A 20118-nucleotide genomic window follows, 5' to 3' on the forward strand; every position below is an offset into this window, starting at 1 on the left:
TCTGTTGCAAGAAAAGTATGCTGTACAGAAAAGTGGATTTAGGAAAAGGAAAATCAGGGACAGCATTTTAACCACAGCAGTGATTAATACTGCAGGCCACAGTGGTCCCCTTTTCTGATAAAGCATTGATGCCTTTTTATGGCTTTCAGAGGGAAGGAGAAGGGAATGCCAATCAAAGCTAACAAGAAGACAGAAACAGAAGAAAACAGAGGGAACTTCTGAGGTGTACATGCTGCGGTGACATATTTTCTCTCGTCCAAGCTACCGAGCAAAAATCCTAAGTGGCAGTTTCTGGAGAGGCTTTTAAGCCTCAATGGACAGGGACAGAAGAAGAAATAGAAATACTAACAAGCAGGGGGTATGGTTGCCACAGGCAAGCTGTCTGTGTACCCAGCCGCTCTCAGCTGAGCAGGCACCTCGCTGCAGACCCAGAAGCCACAGTGAGCAGTGCTGGGTCAGCACCTCACACCATTTCCCCTGATCGAGTCCCACCCCTCGCCCTTCCTCACCTGCCCCACCACCTGTCCAAATCAAGCTCATTTCCTAGCGCTTAGAATAAAGGGAAGTGTGTCTGTTTAACCTCTCTGACCCTGTGAGAAATGCATCAGGCTGTGAGAGGGGGAGGTTTTTAGGGGTTGGGGAAAGGGCATTTTCGCAACACCCCAGCCCCCAGAAGGGAACGCTGCTGGACCGAGGTCGGCACAGCAAGGCTCCACCCTGGGCCTGGCAGGGACTCCAGCGCAGAAGGGCTCCGCAGAAGTGGGCCTGAGGCCACGGGGTGGACTCAACGACAAGGGACCACTAAGCACACAGCAGATGCCTCCAAGCGGGGCACAACAGGCTCTCAAACTGATGATCTCCGTATCTCCCAACTACAGGTAAGAAGCTGGCAGCCTCCCAGCAGATTTCTTGGAATTGCACAAGCCACAGGGAGATCAGGCTGCTGGTCTCAAAGACATTCACCCGCTGCCAACTTTTTATCTTCTTTTTAAACGGCAGCTCGTTCTCAAGGTGCCAGAACAGGAAAGCTGAATAAGAAGCTACAGATGCAGCATGATCGGGAAGAGCGTTGAAGGGCTGAACAAATCAGTTACTTGAAAAGGGAAAATGATTTTCACCATCTCAGATCTGCCACTTCTTTGGGGAGTTGATAGCTTCCGAGCTATTTGAGGTTCTCTCACTTTGGTTTTGGCTGGGTCAGCTTTTGCTGATTTTTTTCAAAGACATGCATGCCAGAAACCATTTGGTTTCCTTGACTATCTCTTCCTACCAAGAGGACTGCTTTGTTTCCTCCCTCTGCTGACCCCCGAGGTTTTCCGAGGAGGCTGTGGAAGACATCTGTTTATATTTTCCCCTCATATTTTCCTCTGAGACCTCTCCTCCTCCCTTTGGTAGCGGGACTGTATACCTTGGGGGGTGGGTCTATGATTCAGGCAGACCAATGGGAACTCCCTATTCTTTTCTTTCCAGGGTGGAACAGATGACCAAATGAGGGGCTACGGCATTCCTATTTGGAGGACCTGACTTGGATATTGGAAAAGACACGATCCCATCCTTTTAGAGAATACCAGTGCTAAGACTAAATATAGCTGGGGGGTCATCTTGGCCACCTTGCGAAGGCAGCTTGCTTCCAAATGATGCCAAGAGAAAGCAAGCTGAGCTGAGACACAGAGGGGGAAAAAAAGAACCAGACTTTGAATCCTTGAACCATCCTTACCTGAAACCAACTTCCTTCTTGGCTTTTCTGGTACTGTGAGCCAAGAAATTTCCTTTGTCACTTAAGGTAGTATCAGTTGGGTTTCTATCACTTGCGACCAAAGGGATTCTAACTATACCAGACACAAAGCAGATCCAGTCAGAGTAGGACCAAGCTGAGCACCAAGAGTTGCCTCACCTATGTGCTGGGCACAGGTGTCGCAGTATTCTGCATACAAGGACTCGAAGCAGTGGCAGCAGTAGGGCCTTCCCTCCTTCATGATGTAGCGCTGGCCGCCCAGCACTGTCTCGCATTCGAAGCAGCAGAAGTGTTTCATGTGCCAGTGTCGCCCCTCAGCTTCTGTGCATTCGTCTGCAAAGATGATCTGGAGATAGAGAAGCCAAACGGTCAGTGGATAAGAGCCAGCCATGAGAACGTACTTGAAAGGAGGAAAGCTATGAGGGCCCCAAACTGGAAGGGTAGGAAAATAGGTCCTGTCCACCAATTATTAAACAGAAAATCTATATGTATATGTTTTTTCTCTATCTATATCAGTTCCCACGTGTGGATTTGCCTAAAGCACAATTACACAGTTTCTGGCCTGGCCGGTGATTACTTTAACCACACTGTATAAAGACAAAGAACATTCTACCCTAAAGAATATAAAGCAGGACTAAAAACTGACAGCTCATGGGCACTTTGGCCATAGCGAGTTAATCTGGCTTATATACAATATTTTTTTAAAATGAGAAATGTCACATAAACACCTGGAATCCTGGTTTCTCTTTTGAAAATACAATGTTTGGCAATGTGTGCTACACATTCTTGCATGGCAACAATAAGAGGGGTTGCTGCTTTCAGATGAGTGATGAGTTTTGTAGCTTGTCATTTTTTTTCACCACTCACTGTTACCTTAAAATGAGTCACCTTCATTTACGATAACTGTCTAGCTCTCAGAAGCATTTGTGTTTTGACCCCTGAGACAGAGTTTTTTACAATTTCAACGCACAGATTTAAGAGCTTACTGCAGACTACAGTAATCAAGGCAGAAATAAGCTCAAGCATTTATGGCCAATTGATTACTGACAAGGGTGACAAGGACATTCGATGGAAGAAAGAATAGTCTCTTCAACAAATCTGTCTAGGACCACTGAATAGCCACATGCAAAAGGATGAATTTGAACCCCTACCTCACACCACATATAAAAATTAACTCAAAAGGGATCAAAGACCTAAATGTAAGAGGAAAAAAACTATAAAATGTTTAGAAGAAAACAGAGGTGTAAATTTTCATGAACTTGGATCAGGCAATTAGGCAATGGTTTCTTAGCTATCTATGACTACTAAAAGCATAGACAACAAAAGAAAAAATAGAAGTTGGATTTCACTGAAATAAAAAACTTTCATGCTTCAAAGGACATCATCAAGAAAGTGAAAATATAACTACAGAATGGGAGAAAATACTTGCAATTCACATATCTGATAAGGGACTAGTATCCAGAATATATAAACAACCCTTACAAAGCCACAAGAAAAAGAAAAATCACCCAAGTGAAAAAATAGGCAAAAGATTTGACTAGACATTTCTCCCAAAAAGAAGATATGCAAATAGCCAATAAATACATTTAAAAAAATGCTCAACGTTATAAGCCATTAAGGAAAAGCCAATCAAAACCACCACATGATGTCACTTCATACCAACTAAGGTGACCATAATGAAAAAGACAGACAAGAATTGAGGAGAATGTGAGAAACTGGAATCTTCATTCATTGATAGTGGGAATGTAAAATGGTGTAGCTCCTCTTGACAACAGTTTAGATTCCCTCAAAAAGTTAAACATAGAACTACCATATGACCCATCAATTCCACTCCTAGGTATATACTCGAGAGAACAGAAAATATATGTCCACACAAAAACCTGTATATCAATATTCATAGCAGCATTGTGCATAATAGTCAAAAAGTGAAAACAATGTAAATGTCTATCAATTAATAAATGGCTAGACAAAATGTGATATATACACACAACTGGTTATTATTCAGGCATGAAAAGCAAAGTATTGATACATGCTAGAACTCGGGTTAACCGCAAAAACACTGTGTTAAGTGAACAAAGCCAGACACAAAAGGTCATATGCTGCATTAATCCACTTATATGAAATGTCCGGGATATGTAAATTCATGGGGACAGAGACTAGATTAGTGGTTGCCAGGGGCTGGAGGGAGGGGAAAAGGGGAGTGACTGCTAATGCATCTGGTGTTTCTTTTTCGATGATGAAAATGATCTGGAATTAGGCAGTAGTGATGGTTGTCCAACTCTGTGAATATATTAAAAACCACTGAATTGTACACGTTAAAAGGGTAAATCTTATGCTGTATGAATAAGACCTCAATAAGCAAAAATTTCAAAACACTTTAATCATCCTATTCTATTTGCCATTAGATAATATTAAGTATCATGAGCATCCATTTCCAGATGTGGAAACTGAGGCAGACAGGTAAAGGGACTGCCCAGAATCACTAGAACTGGACCAACTACCTGCCCAGAGGGTCTCTTTTGAATATCACTAGTAGCATTAGAATCCAGGTTAGATAAGGCCAATTGACTTCCTCCTAGAAGAGTGAGTCTCTGATCGGCAGCTTTTAAGGAAGACATACCCATGGTAATAGTGGACTCTGGATGAAAAAGAGGAGTGTTATTTTCAGGGTCCCACATTGCTGGTTATAGGGTCAGAAAGAACCAAAAACCTACTTTATGCAGGAAGAAACCCCCTGTCCAAGATCTTTCCCCTAATTTGTCCCATAAAATCGGTCAGGTTTAGAACAATCTCCTTTCTGCCCCCAACTTTTAAGCTAAACCAGGTTTTCTATCTTTCAGCTCCCAGATCACACCTAGGTGTGCTTCTGCTGGGAGAAAACACCAGGTATGAACCTTGTGTCCGGACTGCTTTCTGACTTGGAAAAGCAAATTCAAGTACCTCTTAGAGTGTGGGGCAGAGGTATCCAGACGGAGTAGCCATCGGCCCCCTGAATCCTCATCAGACCTTTTGTAAATTGTGGGAGAATCAAATCATGTTACCCATTTTCTTGTCTTCTCAAACCAATCTGTCCCATCGAATCTCAGGAAACCCAAGATTTTAAGATAAATGACACACTATTACTGATGATGATTACTTCCTGGGATTTGGGCTGAAATCTCAAGTTGCATAAAGCCTTTTTTTTTTTTTAGAGTTCTGAACTGACCTAGTACCCCTGGGAATGTCCTCAGCCCTAGAAACTGTCTTCCCACCTAGCGGCCATGAGACTGTCACATTCAGTAAAGCAGGTCATAGTCCTGGACATTCCAGCAACGAGGGATGGTGGGGCTTCATTTTTGAAAGGGTTAATATAAGAGGGTGGGGGGGAGTGGCCTATGGTTTTCTTCCATGCAGGAACCACAGGACAACGTGCTGGCTATGGTGTAACCCAGGGAGCGGAGCGGAGTCTGACCTCGTCGCAGGCTGCGCAGCGCGGCTTCAGGCACTCGGCGTGGTGCCTGCCACAGTATATCTTCCCATCTTGGTAAAAGTAGATCAAATCCACCAGGAGCTCGTTGCAGACAGTGCAGATGAAGCAGGGTGGGTGCCAGCAGACACCGTGGCCGGCGCGCGACGCAAACACAGCAATGTCCCCGCCGTTGATCTGGCCTCCGCACTGCGAGGCGAACAGAAACGTCAGTAGGAGGAACACCGGCGCCCCGTCTCTCAGCGCCACGCGGGAAGGATACACGACCACCGCCGGCATCACCAGCTGGTGACTGAGCACTTACTTTCCAATCAGTTACTGTGCTACCTGCTCTACACACAGGCAGGCAGCGTTTTCTTGTCCTTCCCCCACTGCCCCTCCTGGGGCCAACACGAGGAAGATCCTGTCACTGAGAAAATAAGCAATCCCAAAGGTGGGAGAGAAAGGAAAAGTCTGCCAGCAGGAGGTCTCATTATCTTTTAGATACTGCCAACTCCCTCCAGAGGCCCAGCCAGGACTACTGCTAGAAGTAGACTGTGTGGGGTTTGGGTGATGGGTGAGTGGGGAGGGGGTTTGGAGGGCCCCTGGGAGGACGTGGAGGTCTGCACTTTGGATGGTAGGGGAGTGGGTTCATAAAAATATGCCCACCTTTAACTATCTTCTCTAGAAGCCTTTCAGGTATGCTTTTGGCCTGCTTCCCCTACCATCTTTTTACATAGTCCCGATTGAAAAGGTACCATTCCTAAAGCCAGACTATGGAGTCTTCTTTCTCCCCTTCCTAAGCTTCTCAACTCATTTCCAAAGTTCCTTCCCCTACCCAGAAAGGAACAAGGCAGAGTCCCTGATGACCCACGCTTCCAGTTGCGCTTGGGATACAATGAATACGGTGCAGCCTTTGAGGGAGGAGTCAAGTGTGAGGCAACAGGTCCAGCGGGAGGCTCTCTGCTGACCACGGTGTTGGCCTGAGGTTCCCAGCCTGAGGGTCCAGCACTACGGCTCCACATGAGTGGCTGAGCTCTGGGGGTAACGTCCAAGGAGGAGAAAAGTGACCTCCAAACCTTTCCCACACCTTGGCCATCAGAAGGGTTGTGATGCTTCATAGAAAATAAAGTCAAGGTCTCATGGAATAGTCTCTGGGGCCTCATTCATGCAAGTGACCAGACATAAGAAAAGACATTACGTTATGGAAAATGCTACCCCTGCCTTTTGTGCTGACGTTGGTAGAGCTGAGGTATGCATACTGCTAAAAGAGAAACGGAGGCACACTCAAGTTTTCCGGTTTATTTGCTCCAACACTGATTCGAATTGGGCTGCAAGCATCAAACTAAAGGTGGTTGGGGGCACTCCAAGGACAGGAACCCAGGGAGAGATTTTTATAGAGAAGACACGGAAGCAAAGTGAGGAAACTATTTCAGGGACCAGAGATAAAGCGGTCCCCTTATTTGGGAAAGCCTGGTTGGCTGCTTACGATTGGCTGTTCAGTTTCTTTTTCTTGGATTCCACTACCCTGACTGGTTTAGGTTTTGGTCTGCTGATACAGGCTACTGAGGCATTAGAGCCACCCCAGTCCAATGGCCTCCTTGTCGAATTACTTTAACAACACAGAATCCCATTGAATCCTCACCATGATTCTATGACCTAGGCATTTGTTATCCCCATTTTGCAGCAAAACCATTAGGAAAAGTAACATGGTCACTGCCATCTGGCAGAAACACGAGTCAATCTTATATCTTTCTGCCTCCAGCCTCTTGTCACTCTTCCATGCCACTCTTGACACCTGCCCATGAAACACCCAACCTTCCCATTGTCTTAGGGAAGTCCGCCTGGACTGGTCAAGAATGACCTGAGAGTGGCAGAGGCCCTGAACTGAGCACACAGAATCTCACATCTTAACCTCTGACCACCTACATCTCAGGGGCAGGTGTCAAGGATGAAGACCCCATCCCACTGCCAAATCTGTGGTCCTTTGGCTCCCCTGATAAGTAGCATCTCCATTCCATCCACCTGCGCCTTCCCACACTATCCCTCTGAAATCCCCAAAAAGGGCCCCCAAATGGTATCCCCTCCGCTCAGGTAGTATCTTGCCTTCTCTTCACCAATCCAGTTCGCATATTTTCAGTACGTGAATGGGTCCCCAAAGCGCTTAAGGAGTTAGATGGGGCTACTCTCTTAGCAGCAGGGCTAAGAGACGTGTCCAAAATATGACCATCAGCACCAGAAGGCTTTTGGAGGTCAAGAGGTGGGGCAGGGTGAACCCAGGCAGGCTGGATTCCCACCCTGCTTTCTTGAAAACCCTCCTCCACCATGCCCAGAGAACTCCACAGGAGAGTCAAAGAAAAAACAAATCCAGACTTCCGACTCAGTGAGGTCCTAGAAAGAATGCAGGGGGCTTCATGCACTGTGCTAAAGAACCCTCAAACCCAAGGAGATGACCATTTACCACCTGTTTAAATGGCACTGGTCCTGGGATGACCCTGGGAAAGAGGCTGACCCATGGTCCAGGCAAATTCCACTTTCTAAAGGACTCATTTTGAGATGTAATTCCATCATGTCATTCCTTTGCTCAAATCCTTCCAGTGGCTTCCTATCTCCTTCCAGTGGCTTACCCAACCCTCTGTGAAACCTGACTTCATCTACTCATTCTCTTCTTTATCCCCTCTGCCCTGCCACACTTGCCAACCTGCTGTTCCTCAAACAGCACAGAAACGGCTCCTGCCGCAGAGCCTTTGAACTTGTTGTTCCCTTAGCCACCCCCGCCCCATTCCACCATCTGCATGACTCACTCCCCCTCAGTTCCTGCATGTCTTTGCGGGGCCTTCCCAGTCACTTTACTGTGAAAATTGCAACCACTGCACACTCCCAACACTAACCCCCTTCCCCACTGAATTTTTTCTATCTTATTTATGTTACTGTCTGACTTCTGCTCTAGAACGGAACTCCTTACAAGGGCAAGATCAAGCTTTCAAATCTTTTGTTCACGGCTGTATCCCCCAGGCCTACAAAGTAGGTTCTCAGTAAAATAACTGTTGAATGAATGAGTGAAAGGATGCCAGAGCAATCCCCTCGGCACGCCTCGGAATCCACGCTCACCTGTTCACAGATCGCTCCTGTCATGGTGACCGGGAAGGGCCTGACATTGCCACGACCCAGGTTTTCACGTTTCCGCTGGTTGCTGAAGAGCTTCAGCTCCCTCTTCTCTTCCTCATCCAGGGAGTTGCAATAGCGAACCTGGACAGACACAGAGGATGGCATGGAGGGGTCACCCTTGCTCCTGAGGGTTCCTGAAGCCCAGGCCTCAGACTGTGCTCATTAAACACAGACCCATTTGGTTCTGCCATCTGGCAGAAACACGAGTCAATCTTATATCTTTCTTATATCTTTCAAGTGCCCACAGTCATTGTGGGCACTTGAACACCACCAGGCTGGGGGCTATTTAAGTGAGTCTCTACCTGAGATTGCTGACCATCAAAAGAGCTTCCTAGAGGCTCCGAACTCCAGAGCCCCATTCTTGGGCAGGCCAATGGTCTGTAACTGTTCCTCATCCTCTGTCCCACTCTGCTCACCACACTAAGAGCCATACCATCTGGGATAGCTTTGCTGCTAGTCAAGATCTGGGACTTTCTCCTTCTTTCAGAGTGATCTGGATCTTCAAATTGATCGTGATACTTTCACCTCCATGTGCCCATGGAAACGATCCTTGACACCAAAGAATGGCTCCAGGCCAACGAGCCAGAATAGTGGTCAACGTGCTCACAGCTTCTGTTTCCCAAAATGAGATGGGAACCAAAGGTGTGATTCTGAGGAGTTGGTCCAGAGCTATCTGTGTTACTTCACGCAAGTCCCTGCATGTTTATCTGTGTGTAGGAGGGAGAGGACTGCCCGCTGGGCTCTGGTTAATGCATCAACTTGCATAAGATATTTTCCTTCTTGTCCGACACAGAAACTCACAGAATTAAGGGAGGGACATTAAAGATATTCAAATCTGCTATTTCCCATTCTCTCTTTTATTTATGCACACCTTGGGAATTTTGCTATAATCTTGAACTATTGTTTACTTAATACTGTTTTAAAAACTGACTCACTTTTTTTTACTTGAATACATTTACTTGAAAAGAAAGTATATTATGACTAAAAATAGAAAAGCAATATCACTTGTGAAAAACAGAGCGACCATAAAACTAAATACGAGACTGAAAACAAAACCACATTGCTGGATTCTAGCTGGCTACTTTTGCTTGTCGGAGATTCTGAAACGGAGGTTCTTAATGCTGTTACTTAAAAATGGAGACTAGCAGGTGTGAGATACCTGCTCCCCCCAGACTAAAATTTCCCCCTTGGCAACTCAGTCACAAGGAATGAAATGCAATTGAAAAGTCTCGCATTATGTGGTTCAATATTATTTATTGCCATGGCCATGTACCAACCAAAGTCATGGATCTGCTACACTTCGGGAAACATGGTTCTAATCCCACCCCATCTTACTTTAGAATAAACTGAGCATCAGCAAGTTTAACTGACTTGCCCCGATGATTTGTCCTACAGATGGTTAAAGGGAAACCTTTGAACCAGGACTAGTTTGAAAACCACTGCAGCTGTATACATCAAAATTGTCTAATCTGGGTGAAAAAGAGAATGATCAAATATTTACTTTAGATTCACCCTCTGTCCTTAAAAAGGCCATGTCAAATGGGCAAATCTGTCTACTGGGTCACATGTAAGCAATTCTCACCAACAGGAAGACAAAATGTGAAGGGTCTCTTTTCATGAAACCACAGTTAACCATAAACAGAATTAATCATTAAAAAGCAGAAAAGAACAGATCACTTCCCTCTATCAAGTAAAAAAAGGTTAAAAAAAAAAAAAAAGTCTTCATGTGGAGAAAGAACTGCAATGACCTGAACAGCCCAGAATATATGGTTACACCACTGACAATTTATGGACATGCTTTGAAAGAAAGGCACACCCCTCCTGCTTGTAAAAACCCACATTTTCAATTCCAAATTAGTTAACTGGTCATCAGGTTACAATGCTTGCTCTCTTCTTTAAAGGAGAAAGCATTATTTAAATGTGTTTTATGAAGTCTGAAATAAACAATAGGAAAGGGAATTGTGACTGTCTTTCTAGGGAGTTGCTTCAGTTTTTAAGCTTTTGCTCTACTTACTCAAATTCACTTTTGAGGCTCTTGATTTATTCCTTTTATTCAAATGTGGGAAGATAAAGACCAAAAAAGTACTCACTCATTTCCTCAGGGACTGAGCTTATGGGTGGCGGCAGTTGGTAAAAAGCTGGGGTCCAGCTCTCTAAAGGGGTTTTAAATTTCTCCTTTCAACTTAAAGTTATGTTTTTCTTTAAATCACAATCAGAGTTAAGCAGACAATGTGATTCTGTAGGATCACTATTTTTAAAAACCAGATACTTGAAAATTAATTTCTAGTTTGCAAATCTAAACCTGCCAAGCATGATGATCTTTTAAAAGCATATTTACAAATTTCCCTTTAGGATCAATTTGAGTTCAAAGACGATGAATGCCTGCTTACACTGCCCTGTGTCTGGGTTCAGAAAAAAGGACAGCCTGAGAGTCATACTTTCAAGAGTATAAAGGGTGGCCTTGGCAAGTTGGACTGGAAACGACAAAAACACAAATGTTCACAGCTGCAAATCTGGACATGTAACTTCTCCTGCAGTGTAAGATGGAAAACTTACATACTCATTTACTAAGAAATGATGCTGAAAATTCAAGAGAGTCTCAAAGTTTGTGCCGGACTTGAACTGCCCAGGGAATCTCAATCATCTTACAGGCTCAGGCAACCAGCATCGTATGTCCTTCAACTAACAAAACCTGGACTTGAACTTTTAAATTTTAGTGCTCCCCAGTTACCTCAGATAGCTAGTAGTGCCAGGCACAGAGGCGAATCCACTCCATAATGAGATTCTGCTTTTCGGTAACCCTCTCCAGAAGGTGTCCGACAGTTCCTTTTAGTTCTAATTAAGGAAGCTAAAACCTAAACTAAACTGCCAGAGTTTTTCGTTGGGGATCTCACTGATCGCAGCATTCTGATTATGAAAAAGGTAACGGTTCCCAGAAAGTTCTAAGAAAAGGCTTCCGAAGGCCCCTCTAGCCCCTTACCTCATTGTCATGTGGCGGCAGCTGGTGTAATAGCTGCTTGATTCGAAGTTTCTCTCCAGGACTGTTGACGTAGGGCACTTTCTCTTCTGGGAGACAGCTATAGTACTGGTGAACCTGAAGGATGGAAAACACACAGATAACTCGCCCATTACTCAAACCACCTGCCCACTCCCACGTCCTGGGGAGATGATTCCCACAACAGGACACGTCTGCTTCCCGCTGCCCCCGTCCTTCGTGAAACTCAACGGCACATGAGTTTCTCACTGCAAGCAGAGAAATTCATCCTTGAAGAAAGAGTCCCACAGATCACCCATGTCTTGGGGCTTTTCCTCTCTCTGTAAGGGAAAAATAAAGCTAGCAAACTTTTCCTAGAAAAAGAGATTCTGGCAAACATGCTGGTGAACCCGGAGGGTAGGGCTTTCTCGGCAGGCTCCCCCGAGAGCTGGCTTTACCATTTTCTCTGTGAGTCTCCAGCATGTAACCTGCCTTCCTAGCCAAAGCGATGTGTCAGCGCCTGCCTTGGCGCTGGAGTCAACGCCAGTCTTTGGCGCGCGGAGAACTCTTGGGTCCCTCAGCCTCCACCTATATTAAAAGCCCTCTAGGTTTTAAGCTTTCTGTAAGGACAGGAAGCAGCTCAGATCTGTCAAAAAAAAAAAAAAAAAAAAAAAGAGTCACTGAATTCGGGATACAGAGCGTGTAATTAAAAATTGTCATTAACGTGACTTTTTTTGTACATCCTAGAATGCTCCTGTTTACAGATGTTAGGACATATTCTTACAATTTCTGAGGCTCATTCAACCCTAACAACTACTTGGGAAAGCACCAAACATCTAATTTTGCCTGAGAAAAGAAAACAGACATCCTAGCATCCAGCTGTATGTAAAACTAGGGGACAAAACTGGCCAAAACAGAAGGTATGCTTTATATAGGAGAGGCCAAAAAAAAAAATCCCACAAGCTGAGATGACATCATGGAAAATACTTTTCAACTGTCTCTCAGCATCATGACCAACTCTTGTGAAACATGGCATTCATTCAACAAAACGAAGACAGAAGACTCGGGGCTCTACATTCAGCATATTGGCTACGCTCCACAAACGTGGTCACATTCCCTTGAGTTTGGGGAGCCTTGGATATGACCACACGTTCTGGGAATGCTGGGGTGAAGAGTTGCGAAAGCTCTGTCTACTTTGATCTCCAGAAACGAAATCATAATGGTTAGAAGAGAGAGGAAGAAGGTTTTGTGATAACAAAGCCTTAAAAAAAGATGGGTAAGCTATCCTTATTTTCATAACAAATGATCGTAACCATTCACCATCACGTGTGTATCATCGTCTTAATCAAATCCCAAAGGTAAACATAAACAGACTCCTTGCTGTAGACTAGCCGGCTTTGGGGACCCAGGGCCCTGCAACCCCTCCCTAGAGGCACCTGGCAGGAAGCCAAGTCTCAGGATGGGAAGCAATGGTTCCGGGTTTTGAAGGCAGCCCACAGGTTACTGGCACTCTCTCTGAGAAGAAACACAAGCCCAGATCATGAGTTAGTTTGGGGTTAGAAGCTGGCGATGAGCCCATCAGAGACTGGCACACCATTATGTGCTCGGGAGATTCGTGCCCCATATGCCTCACCAGGTAAGGGCCAGGTATATAAAGAAGCAGGCCCCGTCCCTGTGTCTTGGGGAATGGGCTTTGCCTCCCAGGTCAAAAAATGACTGGTGGAAAAGCCTTGTGGAAACATCACTTTGTCATTCTCACAGCTCCCATTATGGTTATAGAACATTAGGGACAAATGCTAATATAAAATGAATCGCTATGTGGATAAACAACAAGGTCCTACTGTACAGCACAGGAAACTATATCCTGCGATAAACCATGATGGAAAAGAATGTGAAAAAGAATGGATATATATGTAAAACCGAATCACTGTGCTGTACAGTAGAAATTAACACAACACTGTAAATCAACCGTACTTCAATAAAATAAATTAAAAAAAATAAAATGAATCACTGTGGATGCTTGATCACAAAGAGTCTGATTTGAGCTCCACTGACGTTCCTCTCAATCACCCCTCATCACTCACACACCTCTCTCTTCACTGCCCAGAGCAGTCATCTTCTGAACTGGTACCTTGAACAAGGAAGGTCTCTCTGCTACTGTCCAAGGCTGACCCAGGCTGGAGTTTTCCCTGTACCTTCTCTGCAGCATGGCCAGGTAGATCTGAACCCCCAGTCATGGCTCTGTCCTTTCCCATCCCCGTGTTCCTGAGCAAGTTACCAAAACCTCTCAGAATCCTCATCATACGACTGTGGTAAGTAAACGAGAGTGGAGACAGAGCATTTGGCCCTCAATAACAATAAATAATAAGAATACACAGCAATAAGTATATTGTCCAGCCTGGTATACTCCAAATGGAACAATCCAGATCTTCCTGGCCTTCCTTCCATTTTAAGAGGTAGGGTAACACTGTCGGCTTGTAGAGTGAGACCAACCCTGGGGAGCCCCCCACTTATAATTGGTCTAAGAAAGAAGGCTGCAAGGGATAAAATGCGATTTAAGCTAGCTTGGTTTCAGGGGAAAAAAAGGTAAATTATTATAAAGATGTAGTGTTTTCTCAAAAAACCCAGCAGTATGGTAGGGCCTCTTGAGGAAATGGAAACTTCCAATGCAACGTGATTAGTAAGGGATTTACCATCTCCCTAAGCCTGGTGTCCTTCTACCTTTGCTCTATTCTTTCCTCTCTGCAGATCTGTTCCCCACAGGACTTCAGTTTACACAAGCCCCGTTCAAGAGTCCACCCTAGACTGACTAGCTTTGCTCAATTCCACTTCCTTACAGAAGGCTCCTGCCTACCCCATCTTGGGCAAGGGCCACACCTGGAGATTGGAATGGAGAGGTTCCATGCCATTTTAAGACTGGAGGATAAAGGAGTCCCAACACATGATTGGACTAAGGGGGAGGCAGTGATGGAGAGCTCTAGAGATATTTAGGTGGTAAATAAATACCTCAGTATGCTGACATCCATCTTAAAGACTGAATTCTTAAGTCAACAGAGGCAGTGACTACTCTTGTGGAACACCTTTCCTGGCTGGACATCTTGTGTTGCCTTTTTTTAAAAAAAAATTTTTATTTATTTTTATTTATTCATTATTTTTGGCTGCGTTGGGTCTTCGTTGCTGCACGCAGGCTTTGTCTAGTTGCAGCGAGCGGGGGCTACTCTTTGTTGCGGTGCGCAGGGGCTACTCTTTGTTGCGGTGTGCAGGCTTCTCATTGCGGTGGCTTCTCTAGTTGCGTTGCACGGGCTCTAGGTATGCGGGCTTCAGTAGATGCAGCACGTGGGCTCAGTAGTTGTGGCTCACAGGCTCTAGAGCGCAGGCTCAGTAGTTGTGGCGCACGGGCTTAGGTGCTCCGCGGCATGTGGGATCTTCCCAGACCAGGGCTCAAACCCGTGTCCCCTGCATTGGCAGGCAGATTCTCAACCACTGCGCCACCAGGGAAGTCCCAACATCTTGTGTTGCCTTCTATATTGCAGCCTACTCATCACCACCACCGAAAGCGCATCTTTTCTACCAGTATTCCCATAACTCCTTCAATATAAAATGTGCTAACATAATTTCTCACAAGGCAACCAATAATTTGGCAGATGACTTAAAAACTTACCTGCTAAAATACTCCATTTATCAAACCAAATCAGCTAATTATTAATTAACAACCTACCAAATCACCCCCATATCACATGGTAGGTGATCTGACTTGCTGTGAGGCAGGAGAGTGAGTTGGTCCTTTACCACGTCCAGTTCTCTTTAAAGCCTGTTCAAGTCCAGGAGTAAAAATAACCCCCCTTCATGGTGGCTTCTGTGTCTCCTCCTGGTGTTTAGAAGCTGGACTTTGCAAGCTCTTCATTGAGCAAAGGGGATTAGCAGACAGATGGGAATGAGGGAGAAACGGCTCTCTTTCCCAATCTGTCTCTGGCTGAACATGGAAATGCCACATGCACGGAAATGTTTTGGCATCTTCCATAATAAAACTACTGTATAGCTCAGAACAAACACCAATCATACCAATAGTAAGGGGAAAATATTTAGTATACTTTCTGGCACTACAAAAGTGAAAATTGGCACCACCCATGAAAACCCCGCAGATTGCTCATTTTAGCCCAAACATGTTTCACTTCTTAATTTTTACAAGTAAATAGTCAAATCCAATAGAACTTTGTCAGTGATGATCATTACCCAGCTATTATCCGGCAGGTCGATAACTTGATTTTTCTTCCTGTGTATACTGAGTATATTTCTCCAAACGCAGGTCTGTGGACCGTGCTAGGAACTTCGCTCCATTTACAGATTCCCAGGTAGAGATGCCCTGTGATTGTGCACTGGGTGTAGCCACAAGAGGTACATCTCCTCCAAACAAAAGCATCCTGAACACAATAAACTGGCTTAGGAAAACGAAATAGCTGAAGGCCTTTATTTAAAGTGTTACTCCCAACAGCGAGGTTTGGCAATAACGTCAGTCTGTGTCAGGCGGATTGTAAGAGCTTTAGTCAGTGTGCAAATAAAGTCTGCAAAGCAAGACCTCACCCAGCTGGAAAGACTGGGTTTGTCAGAAGGAACTGCACATTTGGCAGCACTTCTGCCTGAGCAGAGATGGAAGCCAGGGAGTCAATGGCTCCTCGTTGGAGAGAAACGTGCTTTACTTAGAGTGGTGGTTCTCAAATGTTAGCTTCCACCAGAACCACCTGGAAGGCTTGTTAAAATACACATTTCTAATTCAGGGGGCCTTGGGGGGCGAGGGCGATCATTTGCATTTCTAACCAATTCTCAGGGGATGCCCCTGCTGTTGGTTCAAGGGAGCCCATTTGAAGAGTTTTAGAGTCACCCAAGTGTTTTCCTTCAACAGCCAACCCATGGGATTGCCAGGCACCCCAGGAGATCCAGAGGAGGCAAAAGAACTTGTTCAATTTCACTCAGTTTTGTACATGTCTCCTTCTACACCTACACATACACTTAAGCAGGGGGATTCCACCAGTTCCTACAACAATGAGAAATCCTAACGGCAAAGTGCTCAAATTTTGGGGTGGTACATTTTCCATATCAAAAGCATTCCTATTTTCTTAGAGCGGGAACCCAACAACGAAGTCAGAATTTGGGGGCTGAATTTAGAACCAACTGTCCTTCACTGTCCAAATGAAGGAAGGGATCAAGGAACGTATTTTTTTATTGAGTTGCTCTTATGCCTGAAGTGTTTTTTATATACAGGGTCTTGTGAACCCTCCCCACAGCCTGGAGGTGGTACATTACACTCATCACATTGAGAGTCACACAGCTAAAACATGGTAGGGCCACTTCTGAACTTGGCTTCCTCATCCTCTCCCTCTGTTTTGCATGGATTCTTGGGCTTCTTTATCAAGGGGGAAAAAAAAAAAAAAAAGACTAGCAGATGGATGGAAAAGAAGACAAAAAGGTAAAGTAAATTCCTAATATGTCTGCATGATTGACCACAGAAATGATAAACATGTTTTCCTTTGGTGTTCTCCCTAACATAACCAACATATGGTTCAAAATGAACTGACAGTAAGTAAAATGATGTACTCCAAATTAAACAGTCTTTCCACACCACCATGGTATGATGGTGTAAGGCAGTTCTGGCAGAGATGGCTGCCCAATATCATATCCATTTTCTTTTCTTCCTTAATTAGAATACTATCATTTTACTTAGAGCATCAATATGCCCAGCTAAGGACAATATTTCTGTACCTCTGGAGTGGCTACATGTGGCCATCTGAATAAATTCTGGCCAATGACATGTAAAGATGTGACTTCTGGGAGAGCTCTTTTAAAGGAGGCCAAGAGGTTGACAAAGGTCTTTTTGCCCAATTTCCTCTTCCTTCCTGCTTCCTGGCTGCAATGTACACACAACAGCAGGAGGTCAGCAGCCATCTTATACCATGAAGTAACCTTAAGAATGGGAGTTTCTGAATATATCACAGAGCCATCATACTAGCCCTGGGTTGCCTATCACTGAACTTCTTTAAGCAATAAGAGAAATAAACTAGTTCTTTATTTACATTTCAGTTACTTGGAAGTGAATGCAATTCCTAATGATAGAGCAATAGTTCTCAAATGTTAGCATACTACAGAATCATTTAGGGCCCTTATTGAACATTATTCCTATTTTTATCCCTCTGGGTCTGAAACAGAGCCCAGAATTCTGCATTCTTAATAAAAACCTCACACCCAACCAGGAGAAACACTGCTTTAAGGGGAAAGCAAATGTGATTTTACAAGGTAAAGGTAAAAACTCCCGGAGTGTAATCACTAATGTGGGCTGACACATTAGGAAGGTTTTTTTTTTTTTTTTTTTTAATTATTATTTATTTATTTATTTATTTTTTGGCTGTGTTGGGTCTTCGTTTCTGTGTGAGGGCTTCCTCTAGTTGCGGCAAGCGGGGGCCACTCTTCATCGCGGTGAGCGGCCCTCTCACTATCGTGGCCTCTCGTTGCGGAGCACAGGCTCCAGACGTGCAGGCTCAGTAGTTGTGGCTCACGGGCCCAGCCGCTCCGCGGCATGTGGGATCTTCCCAGACCAGGGCTCGAACCCGTGTCCCCTGCATTAGCAGGCAGATTCTCAACCACTGCGCCACCCGGGAAGCCCTAGGAAGGTTTTATAAAAGCCCATCTTAACTCAGAGACTAACTAGAAGATTGAGCCTTTATTTCACATTCTGCCTCTCTCACAGAAGCTTGGAACCTTGGTTAATCTACCTCAATCTGGGGAGGCAATATCTAGCATACGCCTGAGGTCTCAGAAGGCAGGTGCTACAGAGAAGGGAGAGATGTTGCGTGAATTGGAGGCACATGGTGGTTTTTATGAAAACTGCACACTAGTTCCCAAATGGGGACCTGGAGAATAATCAGGTAGCATTATACCTATGAGCACGGGGTGACAGGCTGCTTCTGAGGGCCCGTTTGTTCATTTGGCTCCCACCTGCCTGAATTTCATTACCCAAGCAATAGGAGAAAAGTGTTGTTAAGCAGCGTCTAAGAGGTAAAATCATACCGAGTTTGGCTCCTTCCCTTTTCTCCTGGAGACGCACATCATAATTTTAATTGGTTTACTCAGGAAGTAATTTAGGAAATAAGTCTAAAACCTAATGCCTAACCAATGTCTGCATCGTGCTTAAACTCCCATAGGAGCAGGATCAAAAATCAAGAATAAAAGCTCATTTGGGGTATTTTCAAAGAAGAATATTTCAAAGACCCCTTCTTTTCTTTTTTGCTCACAGCCGATGTCTGATTCAACAGCAAACCATGTCAGATTTAGGTTCAAAATATACCCAGAATCCAGTCACTTTCCCCCATCCCCTCACAACCAGTCCAGCCTTGACTAAGTGCTCACTGGAATTATTGCCACAGCTGCTTCTGGACCCTGGCTTTCACCTTTGTGCCCTTTGCAGGTGATTATTCAGCAAGAACAACCCCATGTGAAGATAAACCAGGTCACATCACTCACTGCTCTTCTCAAAACCCTTCATGACTTCCCATCACCCTCTGATTCAAAGCCGAAGCCCTCACTATAGGATCATGATCTGGCTTCCTGAAGAGCTGGCTGATCGTATCACTTGCTACATTCTTCCCGTTCAGTCCTGCTCACAAGGGCCTCCTTGCTCTGCCTCTCACCTCAGTGCCTTTGCACTAGCCATTCTCTGCTGCAAACATTCTTCCCCCAGAATTTACAGGATGCCTATTCTCACTTCTTCCAGTCTTTGCTCAAAAGTCACCTTAAAAGACAGGTAGGTCTTCCTTGATCCCAATATATCAGTACCTCCCCCTCTTACTCTTTAGACCAACGCTTCTCAACTGGGGCTAATGCTGACCCCCCCCCAAGGGATATTTGGCAATGTCTGGAGACATTTTCGGTTGTCACAACTGGGGTGTGTGTGTGTGTGTGTGTGCGCGCGTGTGTGCACAGAAAGTGCACAGAAGTGTGACAGAAAGTGGGTCAAGGCCAGGGATGCTGCTAAAGCTCCTACAATGCATAGGGTGGTTTCCACAGTAAAGAATGATCTGGATCAAAATGTCACTAGTGCTGACAATGGTAAACCCTTAACCTGCTTTTCTACAAATAATTTACCAGTTGCTGATACATAATCTACTTGTTCATTGTCTCTCTTTTCCCTCTGGAATGTGAATGCCTGGGGCTTTGTGCACCATCTATCCCCAGAAAAAGGTGTCACACACAGTAGGCGCTCAACAAATGTTTGCTGAATGAATGCGTGCTGTGTTCAGATCTCATCTCTCTGCCTTTCTGGTTTATCAATGGATGTGAACAGGGACAGGCAGCAACAGAACACACAGGTGAGGCTTCAGGAGGAACCAGAGTAAAGCTCACAGAGCTTCCCTTTCACGCCACCCAAGCCCTTGCTTCTTCACCAGAGATCACTGATGTGGGATGCATGATGGAGACGCTAAGAAAAGGATGAATAAAATAACTGTCAATGTACTGTTTCTTTAAGAGGAAGGGACAAAAGCAACACCCCTTTTGATTTGAAGCCAGAGAACTTTTTTCAAGTTGAGTCAACTCTGTTCAAAGAAATTAAAGAAAATAATCACATTTCGTCCTAAGCAGGTACTGGGATTCAAAATCAGGTGAGTTGTTCTGCAGCTATGCCTGTCTGCGCTCACATGCTCGCTTCTTTCCAATCCTTTTCGTTAAAATTGCAGCTCTGTTTACAATAGCCAGGACATGGAAGCAACCTAAGTGTCCATCATCGGATGAATGGATAAAGAAGATGTG

The 20118-nt window shown here is 44.8% G+C and overlaps 1 protein-coding gene across 3 annotated transcripts in view; it reads right to left on the reverse strand.

The window, feature by feature from the left end:
* PRICKLE2 (prickle planar cell polarity protein 2) overlaps window positions 1–20118 on the reverse strand; it is a 331761-nt gene that overhangs the window by 47625 nt on the left and 264018 nt on the right. For all 3 annotated transcript variants that reach the window (XM_059937699.1, XM_059937696.1, XM_059937697.1), the window contains exons 3-6: window positions 11329–11442; window positions 8292–8429; window positions 5187–5390; window positions 1895–2081 (exon numbers count right to left, since the gene is read on the reverse strand). In XM_059937699.1, the coding sequence (XP_059793682.1) occupies window positions 1895–2081; window positions 5187–5390; window positions 8292–8429; window positions 11329–11442 (643 nt within the window). The remainder of the gene's footprint in view (window positions 1–1894; window positions 2082–5186; window positions 5391–8291; window positions 8430–11328; window positions 11443–20118) is intronic.

Source organism: Balaenoptera ricei, chromosome 11 (genome assembly GCF_028023285.1).
Source record: "Balaenoptera ricei isolate mBalRic1 chromosome 11, mBalRic1.hap2, whole genome shotgun sequence".
Lineage (NCBI taxonomy): Eukaryota > Metazoa > Chordata > Mammalia > Artiodactyla > Balaenopteridae > Balaenoptera > Balaenoptera ricei.